At 41.3% G+C, this 23936-nt stretch overlaps 1 protein-coding gene across 2 annotated transcripts in view; it reads right to left on the reverse strand.

Annotated features, from left to right (window-relative positions):
* Positions 1-23936, reverse strand: part of Crebbp (CREB binding protein) — a 146635-nt gene that overhangs the window by 65005 nt on the left and 57694 nt on the right. For both annotated transcript variants that reach the window (XM_005349241.2, XM_005349242.3), the window contains exon 3: positions 10593-10769. In XM_005349241.2, the coding sequence (XP_005349298.1) occupies positions 10593-10769 (177 nt within the window). The remainder of the gene's footprint in view (positions 1-10592; positions 10770-23936) is intronic.

Here is a 23936-nt window from a genome sequence, read left to right on the forward strand (position 1 = left end):
TTTTTGGTTTTTCGAGACAGGGTTTCTCTGTGGCTTTGGAGCCTGTCCTGGAACTAGCTTTGTAGACCAGGTTGGTCTCGAACTCACAGAGATCCGCCTGCCTCTGCCTCCCGAGTGCTGGGATTAAAGGCATGCACCACCATCGCCTGGCACTCAGTTTTTTCTTATTAACTCTGTTTGTAGCTTTTCCGAGAAAAACCTTCACAAAAAGCATAGTTCTATAACAACAAGTAGATCTTTCAGGGTCTAGCTTTACCTACTTTTTGAAAACTAATGTATTGCATCAATGTTTTAAAGAAAGTATTCATTACTTTCGTTTGTTTGTTTGTTTTCGAGACAGGGTTTCTCTGTAGCTTTGGAGCCTGTCCTGGAACTAGCTCTTGTAGACCAGGCTGGCCTGAAACTCACAGAGATCCACCTGCCTCTGCCTCCTGAGTGCTGGGATTAAAGGCATGTGCCACCACAACCTGGCTCATTATTTTTATAACCAAAACATCCCTCTTTGGAGAGAAATTACTAGAAAAATGAAATTAGAAGAATCATAGAAAATGATAAAGAATTAGAGCTGGGGAGATAGCTCAGTAGTAAAGAGCTTGCTGAAGGCAAGTGTTAGGCATGGAGTTTGGATTCCCTAGAACCCATATAAAAAGCCAGGTAGGCACTGGAAGGCAGAGATGGAGGATTACCAAAGCTAGCCAGCTAGTTAACCTACCTAAAACAGTGAGCTCTGAGATCAATACATAAACAAGGTAGAGAGTGATTAAAGACAAAAAAGACACTAACCACTAAACTCTGGCCTCCACATGCACACACACACATATACCCTATATACCCCAAAAGAGGAAAAAAAAGAAAATGATGAAAAATTAAGTATAAAAAATAGACAGGCTCAGAGAAATGGCTCAGTGGTTAAGAACACAGCACCCATATAAAAAGCCAAACACTTGGTGCATACCTGTAACCCCACTTCTGTGAGGGATGAAAACAGGAAGATTGCTGGGACTTGCTGGCTTCCTGCCTAGTCAACAAAATGCAAATGACAGCTAAAGAGAAAGATCCTGTCAACAGTGACAGAAAAAACAAATGACAGCCTCTTCTGGACACATGTACACATGTACCTACACAATCTGTGCCTATACACACACACACAAAATCATTTTTTTAAGAGTACAGTCGTTAGCACAAAAAAAAAATCACAACTGTGTAAAGTGCAGAGAATAAGTGCTGTGGAGTGGCCAGTCACATGTAGGACATTTGTATCATAGCCCCTTCATAAAGCTCAGGGACTGTCATGAAAGACAGGAGGAAAGACTGTAAGAGCCAGAGGCTGAGGAGGAACTAGAGTGAAACTGTGTCCTCTGGACACGACAGGACTGCTACACCCATAAACTCAGAGACCATGGTTTGCCTGCACAGGCTCAAGCCAGTCAACATTCTAGCACGGTGTGAAAGGGCTCATGAACCCATACTGAAGAGCTACGGACAATTGGTACAGGCTTTCTTAAAGAATGTGGTAGGTCAATCACACTCCAGTGGAAGCTTATGGGAGCACAAATTGGAGCTGACTGATCATTAAAAAATAAAAGACACTAAGATGAGTTAGGGATGGGTGAGTGAGAGGAGTTATGGGGAAAAGAGGTTTATATGTGTCTGTATAAGCGTATGCAAGAAATATGTACTGTTAATCAAATTCTCAAGGAATAAAAATGTTTTAAAAGTATATAAAGGAAAGTACTAGATAGAAGATGAAATTAGTAGCTGTAATGCATATGTGTAAAAGCCTTATTAGTTAAGAAACCTAAGGCAATAATCCTCATCCCTCCTGGTTTTCCTCAGAGACACTTGCTAAAGGGCACAGGTACTACTGGTTAAAGTTCCAAAGGACTACTAGAACTGGTTTAGATCAATGTTTCAATAGATTAATATTCTAAAATTAATCTTCACAATAGGAATAAAACATTCAAGATGACTAACCCTTCTGGCTGTCATGCTGGAAAGAAGAACGCCAATGACAAAGTGTGAGACCATACTTCACAGAAATAACACTCATAGTGAGGGGATCTCTGAGTGCCAGGCCAGCCTGGGCTACAGAGTGAGTTCCAGGAGAGCCAGGGCTACGTGAGAGAGAAAAAAACAAAATCAAAACTGATGCTCATTCTCACTAAAGCAACTGGAAACAAGAGGAATAGTAAAGATGATCCATAAACTAGGAAAAAGATTTGAAGTGTACATCATAATTTGCAAATAACAATAACAGAGTAATGTTTCTCTTCCTCTTGGCCATCTTCATTTTACAGGTACCCAGTGACAGGATGAGTTCAATCAAGGTCCAATAACCATTGGCTCTTGTATTATTTATCCATCCTCAAAGCGGGGACTCACTCAGGGGTCCCAGATGATAAGAAAAGCTGACGTCCAGGGGCAAGCACCTTGGCTAGGCTGTGAGGAGGCTATGTCACAGCTGGACCCTACCCTTAACCTCTCTGCTCTCCTCTTTCACAAAGTCAGACCTTGCTAATGAAACATGCTAAGAGGCTCCTAACAGGACAGACAGCAAAGCATAAAAATCAAAAACTCAAAAAAAAATGACCATATTCCTAAATATAAGAACTTTAATTCTTACCAATAATCAAAGAAACACAAATGAAAATAAAGATGATGACATGATTACTCCTACAAAAGTGTTCCCACTCTTGGGAAGAGGATGTCATGCTGGGGACCAGGTACACAGCCATTGCTGGAAGGCAATGGTGGTGCCTTTAATCCCAGCACTTGGAAAGCAGAGACAGGTAGATAGATCTCTGTGAGTTTTGAGGACAGCCTGGTCTACATAGTTAAGTTCCAGAGCAGGTTCCAAAACTACAGAGATACCCTGTCTCAAAATAAATAGGTAGGTAAAAGGGATGGGTGGATGGATGGATAAGCAAGCAAGGTAAGTATTTTTAAACATTTATTTTCATTTTACGTGTATGTGTGTGCCTGCATGTATTTATGGGTACCACATACGTGATAGTGCCCGCAGAAGCAAAAGGAAAACATCAGATTCTCTTCTAGAAAGGAAGGTACTAGGAACTGAACTCAGGCTCTCTGATCTTAACCACTAAGATGTCTCTCCAGCCCCCAAATATATACCCTTTTTTTTTTTCGAGACAGGGTTTCTCTGTGGCTTTGGAGCCTCTCCTGGAACTAGCTCTGTAGACCAGGCTGGTCTCGAACTCAGAGATCTGCCTGCCTCTGCCTCCCGAGTGCTGGGATTAAAGGCGTGCGCCACCATCGCCCGGCAAATATATACCTTTTAAAACAAGAATTAACTCATATCAAATAGGTAAACACACAAGGTAGTATATGTTATTCTTCTTAAAGAAACAGGGTTGTTCTTCTTAAAACACGGGGCACAGGACAGACACACACGGCGGAACAAACACAGACACGACACGGCAGCTCCCATGTGGGTCCACTTTAATGGGGGAGGGGAACACAAAAGGGCGGGAAGGCGTGCAGGACACACAAGGAAAGGCGAACGAGAGAGCCTCGTGTGGCCCTGCCTTTTTAACGGGGAGCGCAAGGGTGTCTGGGAAGGATGTCCCATACCTGTGCGCAGGTGTGCGCATAGGTATCCATAGTCCAGGAGGAGTCTGGGAGTTGTAGTTTCCAAAGGAACAACAGTATAGAGTAAGAACATACATTGGTTTGAAGATTCCAAGCCACTAAGAACATGATCAAAACTCACTGATCCAGATGTGTAGCACAATTAATAAAAACACAAACAACAAACAAACAAACAAAAACACCCTGAGACAGAAATTAGGGTTTAGCCTAAAGGTCAGAAAATCAAAAGAGCCAGCCACTGGCTCTTATCTCTACTTCAGTGCAAACCTGCCTCCAGGAATCTCAGAATGAGGCTGTGTGTGAGAGCTGTCTCCTCCCATCTTATATGCCTGTCTAGGACTGGGATTAAAGGCGTGCACCGCCCGGTTTCTCTGGCAAACTAGTGTGGCTACTGTGATTAAAGGTGCACTGTCACCACTTCCTGGTCTGTAAGGCTAACCAGTGGGGCTATTTTACTCTCTAATCTTCAGGTAAGCTTTATTTATTAAAATACAAATGAAATATCACTACACAAATGCATCAGGGCATAGCCCATTCATATACTAGTTGGCTTCACTAAACATGACCATATGCTCTTCGACATTGTGGCAGGTAGTCAGTTTTGACAGTTTGCTTTTTGTTTCTTGGTCTGTTATGCAGCCTGGAGTGGTGAGCTAATATGGTAGCGACACTGCAAGACACCACTTGACCTGAGTATGGATGCTGAGAACATCTGACAACAGGAAAACATTACTGAACATTCAATGACCAAAAAATTAATTCAAAATCAAATGGGAAACAACCCCGAGCTTTGTCTGGCAGTGCTCACTGTGTTATATATCACATGACTCCACCGTAGTAACCTCAGCTCTGAACACAATGTGTGTACTTTGCACTGCACATGCGTCATGCCAAATCAACACTAACACTACCTAGAACACCTGAGGCTCAAGAATGCATGTTTTTCTGCACATACAAATTTTTCCGTTCTTCAAGAAACATGAAGATTTAATTACAGAATCCTGGGCAGTAATGTTTATGAATTTGTTTTATTTTGTGTGTATGGGTGTTGTGCCTGGATGACTGACTGTCTGGTGCCTGAAGAGGCTGTCCAATTTCTGGACCTAAGTTACTGGTGGTTGTGAGCTACCATTAGGGCACTGGGAACTGAACCCAGGGTACTCTGAAGAGTAGCAACCAGTATTCTTAACCTCTGAGATATCTCCAGTTTCAATGTATCAGAAAGTTTGATTTTAAAATTGAGTTTCTGACTTGAGCTCCAATTTTAAAAAAAATCATCAAATTAAATTGTGGCTTGGGACTAGTACTGAATTTCCAACAATTTCCAAAATGTCCCCACATACACTTTGCAATACATTTATACAAAGCAGCATTCTTAGCACCGACAATTATAAAATCAAACTATCAACTACAAAAATCATCGAAGACGCTCTATAAACTGCAGAGTCAAACATTAAGATGTTTAAATTTTATGTAAAAAAAACCAAGTAAATCTCTCATATGCAAATTAACTTTCATTTTCATAAATGGTAAGGCTATATATATATATACATATATATTCCAATGGTCTAAAGTAAATTTATGAACTTATGTTATCAGAAATGCTTTGTAGACCTATTTTATACACCATTACATTACCACGGTCACATGAACATTTCTTGAATGAAAATGTGGTCTTGAATGGATGAAGTTTTAAAAACCCAATTCTATCCCAAGAATATATTCAGAGATATGAAAAAAGAATATATATTTGTTTATATATAAACAAGCTTACCCTGACACTCCTCTTAGAAAAGTAAGTTATTTCTAGTAAATGTTCAAGAATAAGCAAGGTTTCAAAGAATTTTGTCTTAAACATTAAGGAGAAAGGATCAAGAAAGAAGTAGTTTTCTCCCTCCATATACCACAGACCCAAGCAGATGCATGCAGTGAGCTTTGGTTCTGAAGTGGCTTTTGAGATCTAGACACACCCAAACTCTACATGTCTTTGCTTCTTGAACACTACTCCAACACCTTGAAACACAATCCTCTGTAACTTCTGAAAATTACTTCAAAGCAAAAACCAGAGGAGCCAGAACACAACACTCTACAATACTGTTTGCTCTTATTCCCTCCAGGACCCGGCAACCACTGAGAATACAAAGCTGAGGCTTAAAACAGAAAGTGTGCATCAAATATACACAGCTATCAAAGCCTAGCATTGGGCCATGTGCCTGTAACCTCAGTACTCAGAAGTTTGAAGCATGAGTTCAAGGCCATATTAAGAACCTGTCGAAACAAAAACACCACAGCTATTTCCTAGAAGGAAACAATGGAACAGCATGTGGTAAGAAGGGAACACACTTATACACATCTCCTATATTCTCTAAGGAAAGTGCCATAAGCTGGAAAACTAAGCAAGAAACTTCTGAAACCTCTCAGTGACCACAAAAACAGATTTCTTGCCTTTGTCCTGGAGGACTCTGAATCTGGTAAACCAGGTAAGGTTCAAGATGCCCCATCACTGACATGCATACTGAGATGGACAACTACTAACTGAAGTTCAGGACACAGTCCAAGAAAGTCTAGCATTCATGTCTTAGCACTCAGATGATACCAGCATCACTGTATCCACCAGGCTATGCTGGCAGGATGCAGCACTGTAACTCTCCTCTGCCTGAAAAATCCTCTGACCAGCCATATTTCCCTCCCATTTAGAGAGAGGTGTCTATCAGCAGCTGTCCTGGCCTTGTCCAAACGTATACCTCAAAATTTTAACACATAACAAAAACAAATTATAATCTCATACTCATGAGCAATTTAAAATAAGCTAAGCAGCATACCTAATGAAATCTCCATTACATCCTTAAGAATACTGAAATCCCCTCTATAGTGTTGTTTCCAACGTTTCTTATTTTAAAAACCCACATATAGGAACTTCCTATCAGAAAATAACCCTGCAGGGACCTGCTAGGCCATGGAGATGCAGTCCTTTTATTTCTTAAACATTTTCTGCTTAAGAAAAGTAAGTTCCGCCTCAAACACTTGTTCTATGAAAATGGCTGCAAGTCCAATCCAAAGCTTGGAGAAAATGTCACCAGGAATCAGGTGCTTTTCTTGAAAATGGGCAGGGATTAACAGAAAAAAAAACTTGGGTGTGGAACAACTCTTCCACAGGGATGGCGTAAGACCACTGGAAAACATAGATATTTACACTATGATCCGGAACAGTAGCAAATTATAGTTATAGAACCAACAAGAATAATTTTCTGGCTGGGGGTCAGCATACTATGAGGAACTGTATTAAGGGTCACGGCATTAGGAAGGTTGAGAACCACTATAAGGTCTCTGTGGCATCACCTTCACATCTCCTTGCCTTGGTGAGGCCTTGTCTGATGGTTCTACCTTAACTACTGCATGGCACACAGGCCATTGGGGTTTTCTGTTTTCCACTAAAGGGCAAGCTCGCCTTCTCTCACAAATCCCCTCTAGGGCTCCTACCATACCTGGGCCCATAGCAGGGCACAGCAAACCTAATGAAAGAATCAAACAAATGACTGCATATCATTCCATTCTCAACACCAGACGGAATGCTGAGATCATGAGGGAAGGGAGAAGAGTCCCTTGGCCCACAGCTATGAAGCTTCAGTTGCCCATGAAGAACATAACCTGTGTAATTTGGCATCAGTGTCCCTAACGTGAACTGTTTGGAACCAAAGTCTACTGGCTCCTAAAAATTACCTCTTGTGCTGGTTAGTTTTTGTCAGCTTGACACAAGCTCAAGTCGTTCTGAAAAAAAGCGAACCTCAGTTCCAAAAAATGCCTCCATAAGAGTGGTGTCTAGGCAAGTTTGTGAGGCATTTTCTTAATTAATGATTGACGTGAAAGGGTCCAGCCCAATGTGGGTGATGCCACCCTTAAGAAGGTGGACTTGAGTTTTAAAAGGCACACTGAGTAAGTCATGAGAAACAAGCAGCAGCATTCTTCCATGGTCTTTGCTTCCGTGACTACAGGTTTCTGCCTTGAGTTCATGTCTTGACTTCACTCAATAATGGACAGTGATATGAAAGTGTAGGCCAATTAAAACTTTTTCTCCCCAAGATGCTTTTGGTAGTTTAACACAGAAATAGAAACAACTCTCAAAGTATAATTCCCTCCAACCCTGGTTCCTCCAAAAAGGGAGAAGGTCATTAGTTCAGGGCATTTTATTTTTCTTTTTTAATGTAGCAGATCTAGTTTTTTATATCAATGTTTCCTTGCCATGTAAAATCTATGCATTTTAAGACACCAGATATAATGAAGAAAAATTCAAGAAAGATCACAATACACAGTTAAGGAACTGCAAACAAACTGTGTAAGCCTAGGATAAGGAAACCATTCCCAGGTGAACTCAGGGCAGCTAAAACATTGGGATACAATTAAAACCCCACAAAAAGGAAACTGCATGGCCATGAACAAGCAAAATTCCCTTAGAACCTCAATTTCCACGCCAACAAATGGGATCTGTGAATGATGCCTCTCAAGAAGTCATTGCAGGAATAAGGTAAATACACACTGAAAAAGATGCTATGCAGTCTGTGCCTTGACCTCTTTACTTCAATGCTCCACTGAAGGTTGTTCCAGAATGTTCATGGGCACATGGCTTGACATTGCCTGGCCCATCCTGTGCCACCAGAATAAACAGTACAGGTAAAGGACCCAGTTTACTCCCCAAAGGTATCTAAGAATCTTTCTCAAAAGTTCACATGTGCCTTTGTAAGAAAACTGCCTGGAGTGAGCACTACAGCTTTTGTAGACAAAAATGTTTCCTTAGCTTACTGTGATTGAGGAAGCCAAGGGAAACAGTGTTGACTGAATTCGTCCAATATTCCAGAAAATAAAAGAACAAGGCATACTGCTACTGATCCTCCTGACTATCCTTCAAAGCAGAGGTTCCCAACAGGGACAGTTGTACCCCAGGGAACATATTTTGTTATGCCTGGCGATACTAGATTGTAATGACCAGTACAGAGGAAGGGTCATAGGTTACTGTCAAACATTACCAAGGTTCCAGGTGGCCCTGTAGGAAAACACTTGTTATTGCAGAGGCTGAAAGGAGCCCTGCTGTAGTACTGAAAGGAGAAGGTTCTGCTGCGTCCCTCTGTGAAACCCTTGGCCACTATACCTGCAGAGTTTAGATCTCCAAAGTAGCAGCCAAGGCTGGCAGAGGGTCCTGGAGTACAGGGATTCTGTCACTCTGGTGTAGAGTGGAAAGGAGAGGACAAGAAGACAGAGAAAAATTGAAAGAAGAAAGGAAGGAGGACATTAGGTAAGGGATTCCCCTGTTTAAAACATAGAATACAACAAAAAAAGAAAATAACTCAATGAAGCCTAAATGTGTGCCTGGGTACCAAGCAGGCACAGGCAATAACAGCTGGACCCAGAGTTCATGCCACTGTCTTCTGAGGAAGAACTAATAACAAAACATGAGAGTGGCCAGGCAGTATGTGTGGCTTCCAGATCCCAGAGGCTAACACTGTTCCCATAACCCTGGACAACTCTGGCAACCAAAAGCTACTGTAAGGAAGGGAGGAGAGCTAAAGAGACTGTCATAAGAACAAAAATCAGAAAAATCATTGAGTGGTTTTGAAAACAGGCGGGTTTTACTGCTTTAAAAAAAAAAAGAAAAAAGAAAAGAGGACTGGAGAGATGGCTCAGAGGTTAAGAGCACTGACTGCTCTTCCAGAGGTCCTGAGTTCAATTCCCAGCAACCACATGGTGGCTCACAGCCATCTGTAATGAGATTTGGTGCCCTCTTCTGGCCAGCAAGGATACAGACAGATAGAACACTGTATACATAATAAATAAATCTTAAAAAAAAAAAAAAGAAAGACAAGTATTAACAGTGATAGCCTCTTCCCACTGTTTCTACTTTCTGACTGTGCACTTAGTGGAGAAAGGCCTCAACACTTGCGTCCCAAGAGCTTCAGAACAGTGCTCTGACACTGTAAATGCTGTTATTCTCTTAATTCTGGGATATACTAAAGTTAGAGAAGCTCTTACAGGGGGGAAGAAAAATAAACAACACTCAGGAACTCTTTGTGCTAATATTTCAAAATTAGCTTTTCAAGGCCAAAAGACAACTTTCTAAAAAGCATGGTCAACTTTTTGCTAAGACTTGTCAAATCATTACTGTAGAAGTATATGGACATATGGAAGGCTCACTGTCACCAAAAAACACAAGGAAGAAGGGAAGTGACCACCTGCACATTATGCCTTCAGCCATTGAGATGTTACCACTGAGGATCAGAGGCCAGCCCTCAGTGTTCTAAACTAACAGATTCTATTCTGGGCAAAAGGAGACACTTCCATTAATACCTTGGTTTGTTAGGTTAGAGATTCCACAGACAAATTCCTGTTATAACTGGGAACTCTTAGGAAGAATGAAGATGCTGGGCCGTGGTGGCGCCTTTAATCCTTTAATTCCAGCACCCGGGAGGCAAGGGCAGGCGGATCTTTGTGAGTTCAAAGCCAGCCTGGTCTACAAGAGCTAGTTCCAGGACAGGCTCCAAAGACATAGAGAAACCCTGCCGGGGGACGGGGGGATGAAGATGTGAAATCATCTATAAAGTCATACCTAACATCAGTACTACATAATTCTTGTAATACAAATGTCTTTTGACTGTAACAAAAATCAATCTTCTACTGACAGCTTCAACCTACTAACAAACAGCAAGGTAAGTCAGTCTTGATGATACTCAGAATTTTGCAAAGGTAAAATAATTCACACACAATTCCATCAACAAAAGGAATCTGGGAAAAGCAGCTAAATCAACCTTCCCTATCCATCTTGTTGCTAGTTCAACCAGAAAATACAAAGCTCACTGTGCTCTTCGGCTTCGTGGGTTGCATTCCTATCACCAATAGCACACTCTCAGTTACAGCTTTTCAATATAAGCACCATAAAATCCATATGCCAAAGCACCCACAAAGACCCAAAGTACAGAAAACCAAGGGCAACTTACCATATTTGGCACATTGGTGACTGAAGTATTCTTGATATCTGTAGGAAAAGCAGGCAAACTATTGACCATGCTCTGCTTGCTGGATAACTGGGGGTTCACTCCAGTGGCTCCCATCTGCTGCCCTCCAGTTTGACTAAAGGGTTGTCCAAATGGACTTGTGTTACCAGTCATTCCCATCTGAAACAAAACCAAGAACAATCATCTGTCATGACACAATCAATCACACATGAAAAAAAATAGATGTTAGAAATGCTAGCCTGACCCACTGAGGACAAGGTGTGATCTCCTCTAACCCTTCCATCCAGTTATAAATAAAAGCCTCATTATCAGAGTTTGTTGTTAGAATCGTGGAAAGACGAGTTTCATTTACAAAGTTAATTCCACAAATAGAAAGCTAACAAAGTGGCTTAAACGACCCCCATCCTAACCACCATCCCAGAAGAGGCAGCACTTTCCTCCCCTCCCTACTGGCCAAAGCCCTGTCCAGCACCAGCAAGTCCTACACAGCAGAGGGCCCCAGCTGATGATCATGGGGGCTTCTCCAGCGAATCTTTAATTACTCCCCAAGTGCTTTGCTTCTCTCAGGTTACTCATCGGATTTTTAACTAAGTTTCAACTAGTTCAAAATGCAGAGTAGGAACATTAGCAACGAAAGGATAAAATATGTGGGCTCTGCATTAAAAATGATCCAGCCAGGCAGGTGATGGTGAGTGAGGAGGGTGAAAACTGAAGGCACACTAACTGCCAACTTCACAACAGTAGAGACTGTAACACCCATTATTATACATGCTGAATATTTTCTCTAATAGAGTTTATTTTCTTTTAGACTAAGCTGAAATAAAACCAACTATCCAGTAAATTAAGGCTAGGTCAGGAAGGAGGGACTCCCACCTCTGCCTCCAGGCCAGCCACACACAAGTCCAATTAGCTCTAACATCCTTGAGTATATGTGGAAGACCCCAAAATAGTGTCCAAATAAGTACCTGGTCCCCTTGAGGAGGAATAAAGAAACAGGGTGCTCTCGTTGACCACCGTTTTTTTTTTTTAAGAGAGCTTTACATTTTTTACATTTATATTCTTTACATTCTTCTCTGATGTCTATTACTTGCTCTGCATGTCTGGCATCATATTTTGTTAGATGTTTGGAGTGGGAAGAACAATCTTGAGCAGGAAGACCTCCAAGGGCCAAAGTTCTATTCAAGAAATTACAAGTAAGCTGGGGTGCTGTAGAATAATCCTGTACATTGTGAAAATGTGTTGCTCTCATTAATAAAAAAATATTAACTGAGTTAATAAAAAAGGCACACAGGAAGTATAGGTAAGACAACCAGACTAAGGATGCTGGGAGGAAGGACAGAGTCATAGGAATCTGGAAGGTTGCAAACATGTAGAAAGATGCAAGATGAATGTGCCGTACTGAGAAAAGGTACCAAGCCATGTGGCAAAGCATAGATAAGAAATATGGATTAATTTAAAATGAGTTAGCTAGTAATAAGTCTGAGCTATTAGCCGAGCATTTACAATTAATATTAAGCCTCTGTTTTGGTTATTTGGGAAGCAGCTGCCAAAAAGACAGGAAAAACTCCACCTATACTGGGGATGCTCAGAAGATAATTTCACTTTATGTTCTAGGTCATAGGTTTCATACCCAACAACATACACTGGTTAACTTCTACCTAAGAAATCACTACCACACTCAGCTGGTAAGTTCACTCTGTATAATGTATATTCCTTTCATGGCAGTCATTCTTTTTGCTTCCAAGGTCTCTAAATCACTTAATTTCTTTTAGCTCTAAAAGTCTAAGTTGCAAACAAATCCACACACAACACAACTAACTCCAACTGATGTTAATAATACCTACATGCCAAAGGGGAAGGGAAGAGGAGTTTGCTATGTGCACCTGAGCTTTCTCATCTATTTGAAAGTGAACCCATTCTAGCTGCAACTTTTCTACTAGGTATTTAATTTAAATAATCAGAAACACAAATCCTTCACTAAACCCAGCAATGAGGCTCAACCCCGAGTTCAGGAGACTTAGGTCAAGGCAGTAGCTAAGTGAGTACAAAGGGCATTCCTGATTGGAACAAGACTCCAACTGTCATCTCAAACTCAGAAAAACAAACAGAATTTTTTGTTCTCAGAAAGCAACACACTAGGTTAACTCAAGTAGCAACCACTACTCTATGTTTTATTACATAACTCAGGCAGGCCATTATACGCTTGATGGAAAAGTGCTTTACCAACTGAACCATCTCACTGGCCCTCACGTACTGTTCTTAAGGGCCTGAGATTTGAAAAACAGTAACAAAAACTCACAGAAGTAAAACTTCCCATTTCTAAATTTCTCTATTTTGAACCAAACCTTTTTGAGCGCATGCTTTCATTCAGCCACAATCAATCCACCCTCACTGTTCACGAGTATTTGGAGCCATGCCCAGTTGAGAATGTATAGAGCTTTCCGACTCTCCAAGGACTTGGCTTCTTATATACTTGAACTTGACAAACATTAAAAACAAACAAACAAACAAACAAAAAAACCCAATGTTGGCTAGAGGCTTCCAGATTAATTAGAATACAACAGCAAGAATAATTAGCACCAAGAACCAAAGTAGGTAGCATGCAGGGTATGGGAAAGGTCCAGTGCCATCATATGACCCTGCACTGAAGAAAGAGACCACAAGTACCAGAACAATAAACTTCCCCCAAGGGCTCTCTATGATTCTGAAAGCATACCTAACCCATTCTTTATTTATGTATTTTATGTATATGAGTGCTGTATTTGCATGTATTCCTGTGTGACAGAAGAGGGCACCAGATCCAGTATAGATGGTTGTGAGCCACTATGCAGGTGCTGGAAATTGAACTCAGGATCTCTGGAGGAGTAGTCAGTGCTCTTAACCTCTGAGCTATTTCTCCAGCCCCTGAACTATTCTTTTAAAAAGTCTTTTTCTGTAACTGCAAACATTCTTGAACCATTCCAAAGACCACCTTGCCAAGGTGAACATCAGGAGTGTGTATCTGGTCAGATAGGTTAGTGTTTGCCTGATTAGACTCTAGCACTTTCTAGTTGGTTGATTTTTAAGGAAAAATACTGTATTTCAAAATATTCTCATAGGTTTCTTTAGAAAATGTCTTCCTCCCTCTCTATTCCAATTACCTTAACTCCTTTCTTTAATTTTAAATTACTAAGATATTGTCTTGCTGCATTTGTTGCCTAGGTTGGCTTTGAACTCATGTTCCTCCCATCTCAGCCTTGTGTACATTAGCAAACTCAACTTTCTTCAGGAAATTTCTTCACATCTTTTCTCCTTGACAAGCTGACCATTTCAGCATGGCTTCAAGTCCCAAAAGGTTAAGAATCATAGACAAAGTCTTAGGTCATAGACAGCACACTGCAGGCATCCAGTTCAAAGAAACTCACTACACATTTTCAAAGTTAGGGGCAAAAGTCCCATCCTGAACCTATAACAAAAAACTACAGACTAACTAAGGAGGTCCAAACTTTAGCATCTGGCACCACACCCTTTCCTGCACCAGTCCATTCTCAGTCAGATCAGAGCTGGTAGCTAAATTTTGAGTCAAAAACGTAGACCTAAGTCTCCAAGAAGCCACCACAGTTAATATCAAGTGGCTTGTCCCATCTTAAAGAGAGAGAGAGAGAGAGAGAGAGAGAGAGAGAGAGAGAGAGAGAGATATTAAGTAGAAATCAATGACCTTAGCTGCATATTTAAGGAAAAGCCATTCACTTTAAAATATCTAGATTTCTGGATTACTAATTATGTATCCATTCTTCATTGATCAAATCAAATTATCTATAGCCGCCAAGTCTAGGCTAATACTTAGCACCAGTGCTCACAATCAAACAATAAACTTGAGATGTCTAAACCAATCAGTAATCAAAATACTTAGTCCTTTTAATTTCCTAATAGTTACTTGTTAATAACCTAATAAATTTAAAGCTAAGTTTATCAGATTTAGTTTAAACTTGCTACTGAAACTCTTGAGTATAACCCAAAGCAAAAAAGAAACTGTCAGTGATAATTCAAGTTCATCTCAAAAGACAGAAAAGTAAAGTAGGAGTCAAAAACAAAACCAACAAAAAAAATAAAATAAAAAAACAAAAAAAAAAATTAAAAAAAAAAACAAGAACTATCCTAAAATGGAATCTATTAAATAATGCTTCACAGCTCTATCTACTTGCCATGAAAAAGCACGGTGATGATGTATGCCAATCAGTCACCTAAGAATCTGCTTATCTGACAATGTCCTTCTTCACTAGGAGAATAAAATTATGCAAACTGCAGTCCTAATGAGTGAAATGTACACAACAGGTAGGTAAGAGAGCCTGTGCAGCCAAGGTAGGAGATCCACTGAGCTCGGGAAGGGCCTGTGGGCTAGGGAGAATCCCATGCAAGCTTTGCTCACTGACACAAGGGCACTCATGGCAAACTGGCAATTATCCAGCAACCAGACAGAAGCTGCTCAGGTCCTGGGCTGCACAACCACAATCCAACTGACAGCCTTCAACACAATGGAAGAAAGGATGGGCTATCCTTCTGACAGATACCATCATAAAAAGATGATGGAAAGCACAGAGCATTGTTCAACTCTACAGAGTTGCCACAACAGTACTTATGCCAATCCATGCCGAGTCTGTCTTGGGCATAAAACCAGGAGATCTTGCTTCCCTCAAAAATTTATCTCACATTGAAGGTGCTTAGTTTTTGAGGAGAGAACTCAAAAAAATGACCACTCAAAGGCATCACCACTATAAGACCTCCCCTCCCCCAACAAGAGCATATGTCAGTCCTGGAGAAAGCGAGTCACTGAAGCCAGGGCACAACAGCAAAGCATGATGGGGGGAGGGGGACTAGGGGGAGACGCTGCTGTCTTCTTTCTATTTTCTAAATTTTGGAAGCGAAGGCTGGTCAAATGTTGATTTCACAAGCTTTGAAGATCTCTGAGTTCAGATCCTCAGCACTAATGTAAAAACTGGGCACCGAGTCAGGCAGTGGTGGTGCACGCCTTTAATCCCAGCACTCAGGAGGCAAAGGCAGGCAATCTGCGAGTTCGAGAGGTGAGTTCCAGGACAGCCAGAACTACAAAGAGAAACCCTGTCTCAACACTCCCCCCCAACAAACAAACAAACAAATAAATAAATAAGTAGCCGGGCACAATAACATACACCTGTAAGTCATAATCACACCAACACATACTTATACCATGCACACAAACAAATAATAATAAACAGTATAAAAATAACTAGATAGTAGTCAACTGGCAGTTCACCTGGTCATGCTAAAAATGCTGAAGACACTTTAGAGTTGATTTCTACAGGATGGCAGTTTTGTATTTGATCACAACACAAATAGGAGAACAATCTGTCAATAAAGCAAATTCTCTTGCCTTACTTCCTATGCCAACAAACCTTGGCTCTGGTGTAAGACCCCATTATGTTCTAACCTAGAGACACACTTCTCTCTCCCCCCAAAACCAAACAAATCTGGGCACCAGAACACTAACCCATTAGCATCAATGAGCACCTCTGGTTGCAGAAAGCCTCCTCAGTTTGCTTCAATGGGAAAAAAATATTATTTCCTACTTATAATGATATAATAAAACAAGCTCTGGGCTCCAAAAGAATACAAAGATTCTCTGCACTGCACTAACCAAGAGAACATCCTAACTGTTCACCTTCCTCTCCAAACTCATCAAGCAAGATCTCTATCAAATTAAAAAGACAAGTCACAGAAATTCAAAAGTTAGAGGGCTTAAGGCAAATGGCACTGACATTGAAAAGGTAGTGGGTCGAAGGCACAGGTCAGTCACTGCAAAGAAGGCCCCTTCCCAGGGCAGGCTTTACAGGAGTGCTATGCCACACATCTACCTTCTTGCCTCTCTGCAGGACAGGAGCAGAGAGGGGCATTTTCTCCATATTGAGACCACACCAGTGATAGCTCCTCTCCCGAAAGAGCAGTCCACACTCCACAGGGCTGAAACAATGGGCAGACAACTGGAATTGTCAGTAGGGACAGAACAGAGGATTTTTGTTTAAAGTATTAACACTTGATAAACGTGTGTGTGTGTGTTAAAAGATATATTATTAGATATTCAAAGGAGGCCAGTTCCTAAGAGCTCCAAGAATGAATATTGCTTGCCCATGAGAAAATGAACTTAAGCTAATGCAATACTCAGAGAACAAGCAGCTCAGCCCTGACCTCAAAGAACCCCATTCCTCATGTCAGAGTTTTACTGCACACATAACCACTCGTGAAGTCAATCATCCCACAACAAATGCACAAAACAGGAACATTCAGGTGACCACAGTACATTTGCATCTCCAGATGACCATCCTAATATTGAAAGGAAGGTCCAACGAAATGCCAGACAGATATGACCAAATCTTATGGGACAGGTTATGTGACCACCAGGAAGGGGAATACAAGCAGACACATGCGGCCATGCAGGAGCTCACAAGGACTCAGCAGGACCATGGGGAATGCTTCCAGTGATAAGTGCTAAGTTTGATATGATTTCAGTAAGACCAGGAGTTATTTTTCCAAAAGTAGGCTTCAGTTTTCCTCATAATTTTATATACACTTAAACCACATACCATAACAAATGGAAGGAGGGAGACCTGAAAACATACCAAAAAAGAAAAAGAAAAGTATGACTTTTAGTCAAAGCTGCTACCTGTCACTTCACAGACAAGCAAAGGGTTGCCTAGAAAGCTCAGGAACATCAGAGATCAGCTCAAGACCTCACTCTAAGTGTCATATACTCAAACCAGAGGCACTGTCTTACACCAGGAACATTCAAGTGACCACAGTGCATTTGTCCTACACCAGGAGGACTGTCAATCCCCATTGCATAGAACTATGTCTTCTAAGTACACCACACTGAAATGAGAACCACTGGACAGAGACACTGGCTTTGTCCACAAAGACCTGGAAAACTACAGCCAGCAGGACAATGGCAATACAATGTCTGATGTAAGGGGCGTGACAAATATTAGCACACTACCCCAAGTAAGATGCCATTTACAGAAGCAGGAATTTCTTGTAGTCGAGCCTGTGAGCTTTGGGGTCTGAATGGTGGCTCTGCCACTTGTTATCTGTGTGACCTTTCCTGGGCAGTTTACTTAAGTCTCTCCATGTTTTGGTGTACAATGGTGATGAAAATACCTCCTTCTAATGGCTGTGTAAGGATTTGAAAGAAAAAAAATATTCATGAAGAATTCCAAATTGGAGCTACCATAGAGAAAGTACACAAATGCTGACTACTTGTACTCTCATGATTATTCTGAGGCTTTGGGGGTCAAATTACACTAAATATGGCTTCTTTCCAAAGTTTGCCTACAATAATAATGAGATAAAGGAGCAGAATTTTGAGAATGTCAAGTGACTGGGAGCAGCTTACACACTAATTGGCAGCAAGAGGGCAACTGGGATCATTGTATCAGATTGAGAGAAATGTTCTGAGGACTATGAAAAACACAACGATGAGAGAGAGCACTCTTAGGGCTCACTACCTGTAGAAATACCATGAAGAGACAATTATTTTCAAACTATCCAGGTAAATCATAAATATTTTCAACTTGAAAACTTTGTTCATCCCAATTTAAAATTTATTAAGAAGCAACTGAGTATGGTAGTACCCACCAATGGTCCCAGTACCTAGGAAGCTGAGGCAGGAGAATCAGACTAAGCTACATAGGAAGACTATCTCAAGAAAAATAAAGAAACAGAAATATACTGGCATAATGCACATTAGCTAAAATTTGAACAAAAACTTGAACAAAAATGTTCATGAATAAAGAAACCAAGGTGCTTCCTGCTAGCATGTGGGCCACACAGCAACTGCTCCACTTGGTGCATCTTCATTATGACATGACAGGTTAGTTAAGCAGAGACAAGATCAGAAAAGTATAACAGAAAGACTGGCCTGCCTTACAGATCAGGCAGTAATGACACACACTTTGAATCCCAGTAGCCACATTAGTTTGCCATAGAAACCAGGCAGTAAGTGGTGCACGCCTTTAATCCCAGAACTAGAGAGGATTATAAAACAGGAGGAGGCAGCTCTCAGTCTCAGTCTCACTCTGAGGATTCATGGCAGGATCACCATTTCTGACTGAAGTAGAGGTAAAGAGCCAGTAGCTGGCTGTTTTACTTTTCTGATCTTCAGGCAAGCTTTATTCATTAAAATACAAATGAAATGCCATTACACTTTCAACCTTTCTCTATGCAATGGAATACACATAAACCACAGATTTAAATGAGTTTTATAAAAAAACTATGATTCAGCTGGATGCTGGTGGCGCACACCTTTAATCCCAGCATTCTGGAGGCAGAGGCAGAGGCAGGTGGATCGCTGGGAGTTTGAAGACAGCCTGGACTACACAGCGAGTTCCCAAGACAGTTATAACTATAAAGAGAAACCCTGACTGGAAAAAACAAACCAAAAGAAAATAAAACAAAAAACAACGAAAATATGATTCAGTACATTCGAAACAAAAAAAAAAACTAAATAATTTAAGGGCCAGTAATATTCATTCTTTCTAATGGAAAGAAGAACTATTATTATTCTAGACTATGGCTATATCATTTGTAAAGCCAAAGCATTTCTCTCTTGGCAACCCACCACTGCTGGAAAAGAGCCAAGAAGAGTAGTTTTCATGGGAAGACATGGCTGTATTCAGTCGGCAGCTATCACCCACTTGCTCTTGGAATCCTTCCAGCACCTCAACTTGATGAATGGAAAGTTAAGGGACATACACCAGTAATGGCAATCTCATAGGCAGCACATTCACCAACCAGAGCACACCTGGGAAGCAGAAATGGGGGGAGCTGATATGGGTCGGTAACAGTGCCATCCTGGGAGCACTGAGGAAGACACAGCCCCAGATCTTAACACTTGCTACCAATGGTAAACCCTACTTGCAAAAGTACTTAAAACACTTCTTGTGTTTCCTTTGGATATGACTTCCATTAAGGCACCTTGGCAGAGCAGTAAGAACTCCAGGCCTGGGACACTAGAATTTTTTGGTAATGAAGCCATACTCAGTACCAGTGTTATGCCTCAGCAGGCCATGACCTTTGAAGACACTATCTCTTCAGGATGTAATCTATGTTCATTGATAAGCAAAACACCGGACTGGGAGCAGTTGGAAATTTGTTTCTAATCCTGCTCATAACTAGCCACATGGTAGGGACGAACCTCTTGCCTCCGGCCTTAAGTTGTTTTTCATACGTAAAACAGGAACATTCAGGTGACCACAGTGAAACTTTCACAATTCTTTCATATTTTAAGTTTTATGCCTTTTTTTAAGTTTCAATCAGTGCTTAAATTACAGGACAGTCTTACACTCTGGGAAATGCAGGTATTCACAGTGAGGAACAATTTGGGATCCCAAATCTGACTGGTCTGGAAGGGTCTTATATTGGCAATGTTCTCAATGTGGCCAATGACCACTAAGAAAGATCACATAGGGTGGGTGCATCCTGCTATTACACATGGCACAGGAACCAAGAGTCCGCACCTTTACATTCACTGTACTCTTGCCCAGAGTACTTTACAGAAAGCATGGAGTATGAGGCAAAATAATCCAGAGAGGATAAAATGTAAGTGAATTATTTTGCCTAATTCCATCAAATCCTAATACCTTTTAAAGGCAGAAGAACAGTCTCTTCAGGATTAAGCAGCCCTTTCCAGCCTGGCCCACGGTAGCAATGAAGAAGGGGAAGAGAAGATAATGGGAGACATGAGGGAAAATATCATTTTCCTTTATCAACACATTTTTAATTCAAACTGTAACTCAGCTATATGACAAGCAGAACTGATCATCACTGGATAAACTACACATGTCCCAAACCCTCTACACACAAAGGACAGCTATGCCATCCTTTACCATTCACAGTCCACTCACTGATGAAAATGACAAATGATATTAGAGGAGGGCTCAAAGGAGCGACGTAATGTAAGCATCAATAATGCAAGACCCAGAACAATGGGGAAGGAGGACAGAGTAGGACCCAAAAGAAAGCAAGCACAGGAAATGCACCTCTGCTACACCAGGGCATGAAACAAAAACACGCTCTCTTTGAGAAAGGTATGTATTTTCATGCGTGAGTGCATGCGCATACACGTGATGGAGGAAGGTCATCTTTCCATCTGTTGTTTCATTGGTTAAATAAATAAACTGCCTTGGCCCTTTAATAGGACATAAAATTAGGTAGGTGGAGTAAACAGAACAGAATGCTGGGAGAAAGAAGCTGAGTCAAGGAGTCGCCATGATTCTCCCATTCCAGGCAGACGCAGGTTAAGATCATTCCTGGTAAGCCAGCTCGTGGGCTACACAGATTATTAGAAATGGGTTAGGTCAATATTTAAGAGCTAGCTAATAAGAGGCTGGAACTAATGGGCCAGGCAGTGTTTAAAAGAATACAGTTTCCGTGTAATTATTTCGGGGCATAAGCTAGCAATGCGGGCAGGCGGGCACCGGGGACGCAGCCCTCAGCTCCCTATTACAACACACACGCGTGCTTTGTACATGTGTATGCCACATGTGTATGGGTACCCACAGAGTCTAGAAGACCACTGAAGCTGGAGTTGTAGGCAGTTATAACCTGCCCAAAGTGGGTGCTAGGAACCAAAACCCAGGTCCCAAAGGAAGAGCAGCCAAGTGTTCTTTAGCCACTAATCCATCTCTCAAGCCGCAAGAACAAGTTCTTGAAAGAGGCTGTTAGCTTTATCATGACAATGAGAGAACAGTATGTGGGGTGAGCTCTAGGTGGGAACTACAGGGATACAAACAGGTTCTATGCTGTTCACTCCTGACAAGCTTTATACATCGGTGACAACAGGAGGCCTGGAATGGGTAAAGGTAAACCGAGAACTCTAAATGCCTTCACCCGAAGTGTAAGACACACTCAAAGGTGGCTGTCATTTGCATTTTAAGACATGTGCAAAACTCTATAACATATCAAATACTTAACTGTAAAAAGCACTATCAAAAAGATCATGGACAAACGACACTCTTACATCGAGGGCTTCTGACTAGTGATGCCTGCTTGTCAGAGGACTTGGAGGTAGCTAAAAGCCGTAGCACCTGACACACAGAGACCCAGAGAAGCTCAAAAGAAGGGAGAAGCAGAGTCAAGTGACTGGCGGGCTACTGAGACAACTTTCACAGTATAAACAGCATCCGATTAGTGACAGAGAGAAACACCTTGTAAGAGTAAAATGAAAAGGGCAGACCACAAAGTATATAATCCTCAAGAAACATGTACAGAGCAAGTGTTGGGGGGCGGAGTACAACCTCAAAACATTTAGTGATTAATCTAGAGGGTTTTCTTTCTTTAAACTCTATTTTATGTATTAGTGTGTGTGTGCGTGTGTGTGTGTTAACAAAGTGAACATGGAGGTCAGAAGACAACTTTGTGAAGTCAGTTCTCTTACCTTCATGGGAGTTCCAGGGACTAAACTCAGGTTATCAGGTTTGCATGGCTAGTCCTACTTAACTGTTTCAACAGCCCCAGGTTTTTCTCTTTTAAAACTTCTGAATTATTTAAAACATCTACACCAAATACTATTTAATCACAAGACTGTAAACTGTCACACACTGCTCTAATGTATGATAGTGTAACTAGGAAAATAACTGAATGAATGAGATTTGGCCACCACTATCAGATCTTTACCACCAGTCCCTGCTGAAAAGGTAGGAAGGAGGGAAAACAGAAACAAGTATCAAGCTCAAACAGCTTTTGTTTACTGCTTCAGCAATCATGTGCTGGCTCCCAGTAAAACAAAGGTTCAATTATCACTGCAATTTGAACTGTGGTTCAATTGTGGCAGCCAGAGATGCTGCTTCATTAGGATTTATTTGGTACCTGAAAATTGGAAAGCTTAGAAAACAGACTGGAGTCAAATTTTCCTTCCAAGTTCAAACAGTAAGGTGTCATTACATTCACTAAACAACAACAAATAAAAAACACAGAAAGGAGCCACCTTATGTAAGGAACAGACTGTGCCAGCAATGAGACTTATATGGGACCTATTATATAGTCCCACCTGCTGCTGCTGTTTCCTTTTTTTTTCCTTTTTTTTTCTCCTGAAACAGGGTTTCTCTGTGTAGCCCTGACTGTCCTGGAACTCAGAGATCTACCTGCCTCCCGGGTGCTGGTGCTGGGATTAAAAAGTGTACACCACCACCCAGTTGGCCTACCTGTTTCACTCAGCTCTGTTGCTGGGATTTTAAAAGGCAGAAGTCCTACACATGTTTATCAACCAAGAACAAAGTATCCGCTAGTTATCTTTCAGAATGCACTGTGGAGTGGTAAAAGTACTACACAGGAAGGGCAAGTATTCTCATGACCAGGGTAATAGACATAAGACCCAAAGAAATCAGATGAGTGCTTTCACCTCATCAACTGGATCTCTAGGTGGAGAGAGGATTCCCAGACCAAGAAGCCAGTCTCAACAGACCAAACCAGAACTGGGCCTGGAATCCCACTATAAAGCACCAGTAATGTTCAACATCATCAGCAAGAAAGAAATTGTGGCAAGACACTGGAAGAAGCTTCAAAGTTTATCTCTACTCCAGTAACCTAAACATCTATAATATCACAAGTATGTAACCATCTGTCCAGAGAAAGGTGGGACTTTTTTGTGTTTTTGCAACAGGATCTTATTAGGTAGTTCTGACTCTGGCTGGTCTGGAACTCACTAGGATAGCATCAAATGATAGCCTCAAACTATGCGATCCTGGGATTAAATGCATATGCCGCACCTAGCTTATAAAAGATCTTTTATTATTTCTTTGTGTAGAATGTGTGTGAGTGTGGGTGCATGCTTACCGCACCACATGTATAGTAGTCAGAGGACAATTTTGAAAATTAGTTCTCTCTTGATGGACAGTAGTGGCGCACGCCTTTAACCCAGAACATGGGAGGCAGAGGCAGGCGGATCTATGTGAGTTCGAGGTCAGCCTGGTCTACAAGAGCTAGTTCCAGAACAGGCTCTAAAAACTATAGCGAAACCCTGTCTCGAAAAACAACAAGAAGAAAAAAGGAAATTGGTTCTTTCCTTCTGCCATGGGTTCTAGCAATCAAACTCAAGTGCCACGATTTCACAGCAAGCACTTTCATCTGCTAGGCTATCTGAGGCAAGCCTGGTCAATAGAACAAGTTCAAAACTAGACAAGGTTATATAGTCAGTAGTCAGTCTGTGTGTGTGTCTCCCTCTCTCTCTCATACACACACACACACACAGAGAGAGAGAGAGAGAGAGAGAGAGAGAGAGAGAGAGAGAGAGAGAGAGAGAGAGAGAAAGGAGAGAGATCA

The sequence above is a fragment of the Microtus ochrogaster genome, chromosome 7 (genome assembly GCF_000317375.1).
Source record: "Microtus ochrogaster isolate Prairie Vole_2 chromosome 7, MicOch1.0, whole genome shotgun sequence".
NCBI lineage: Eukaryota > Metazoa > Chordata > Mammalia > Rodentia > Cricetidae > Microtus > Microtus ochrogaster.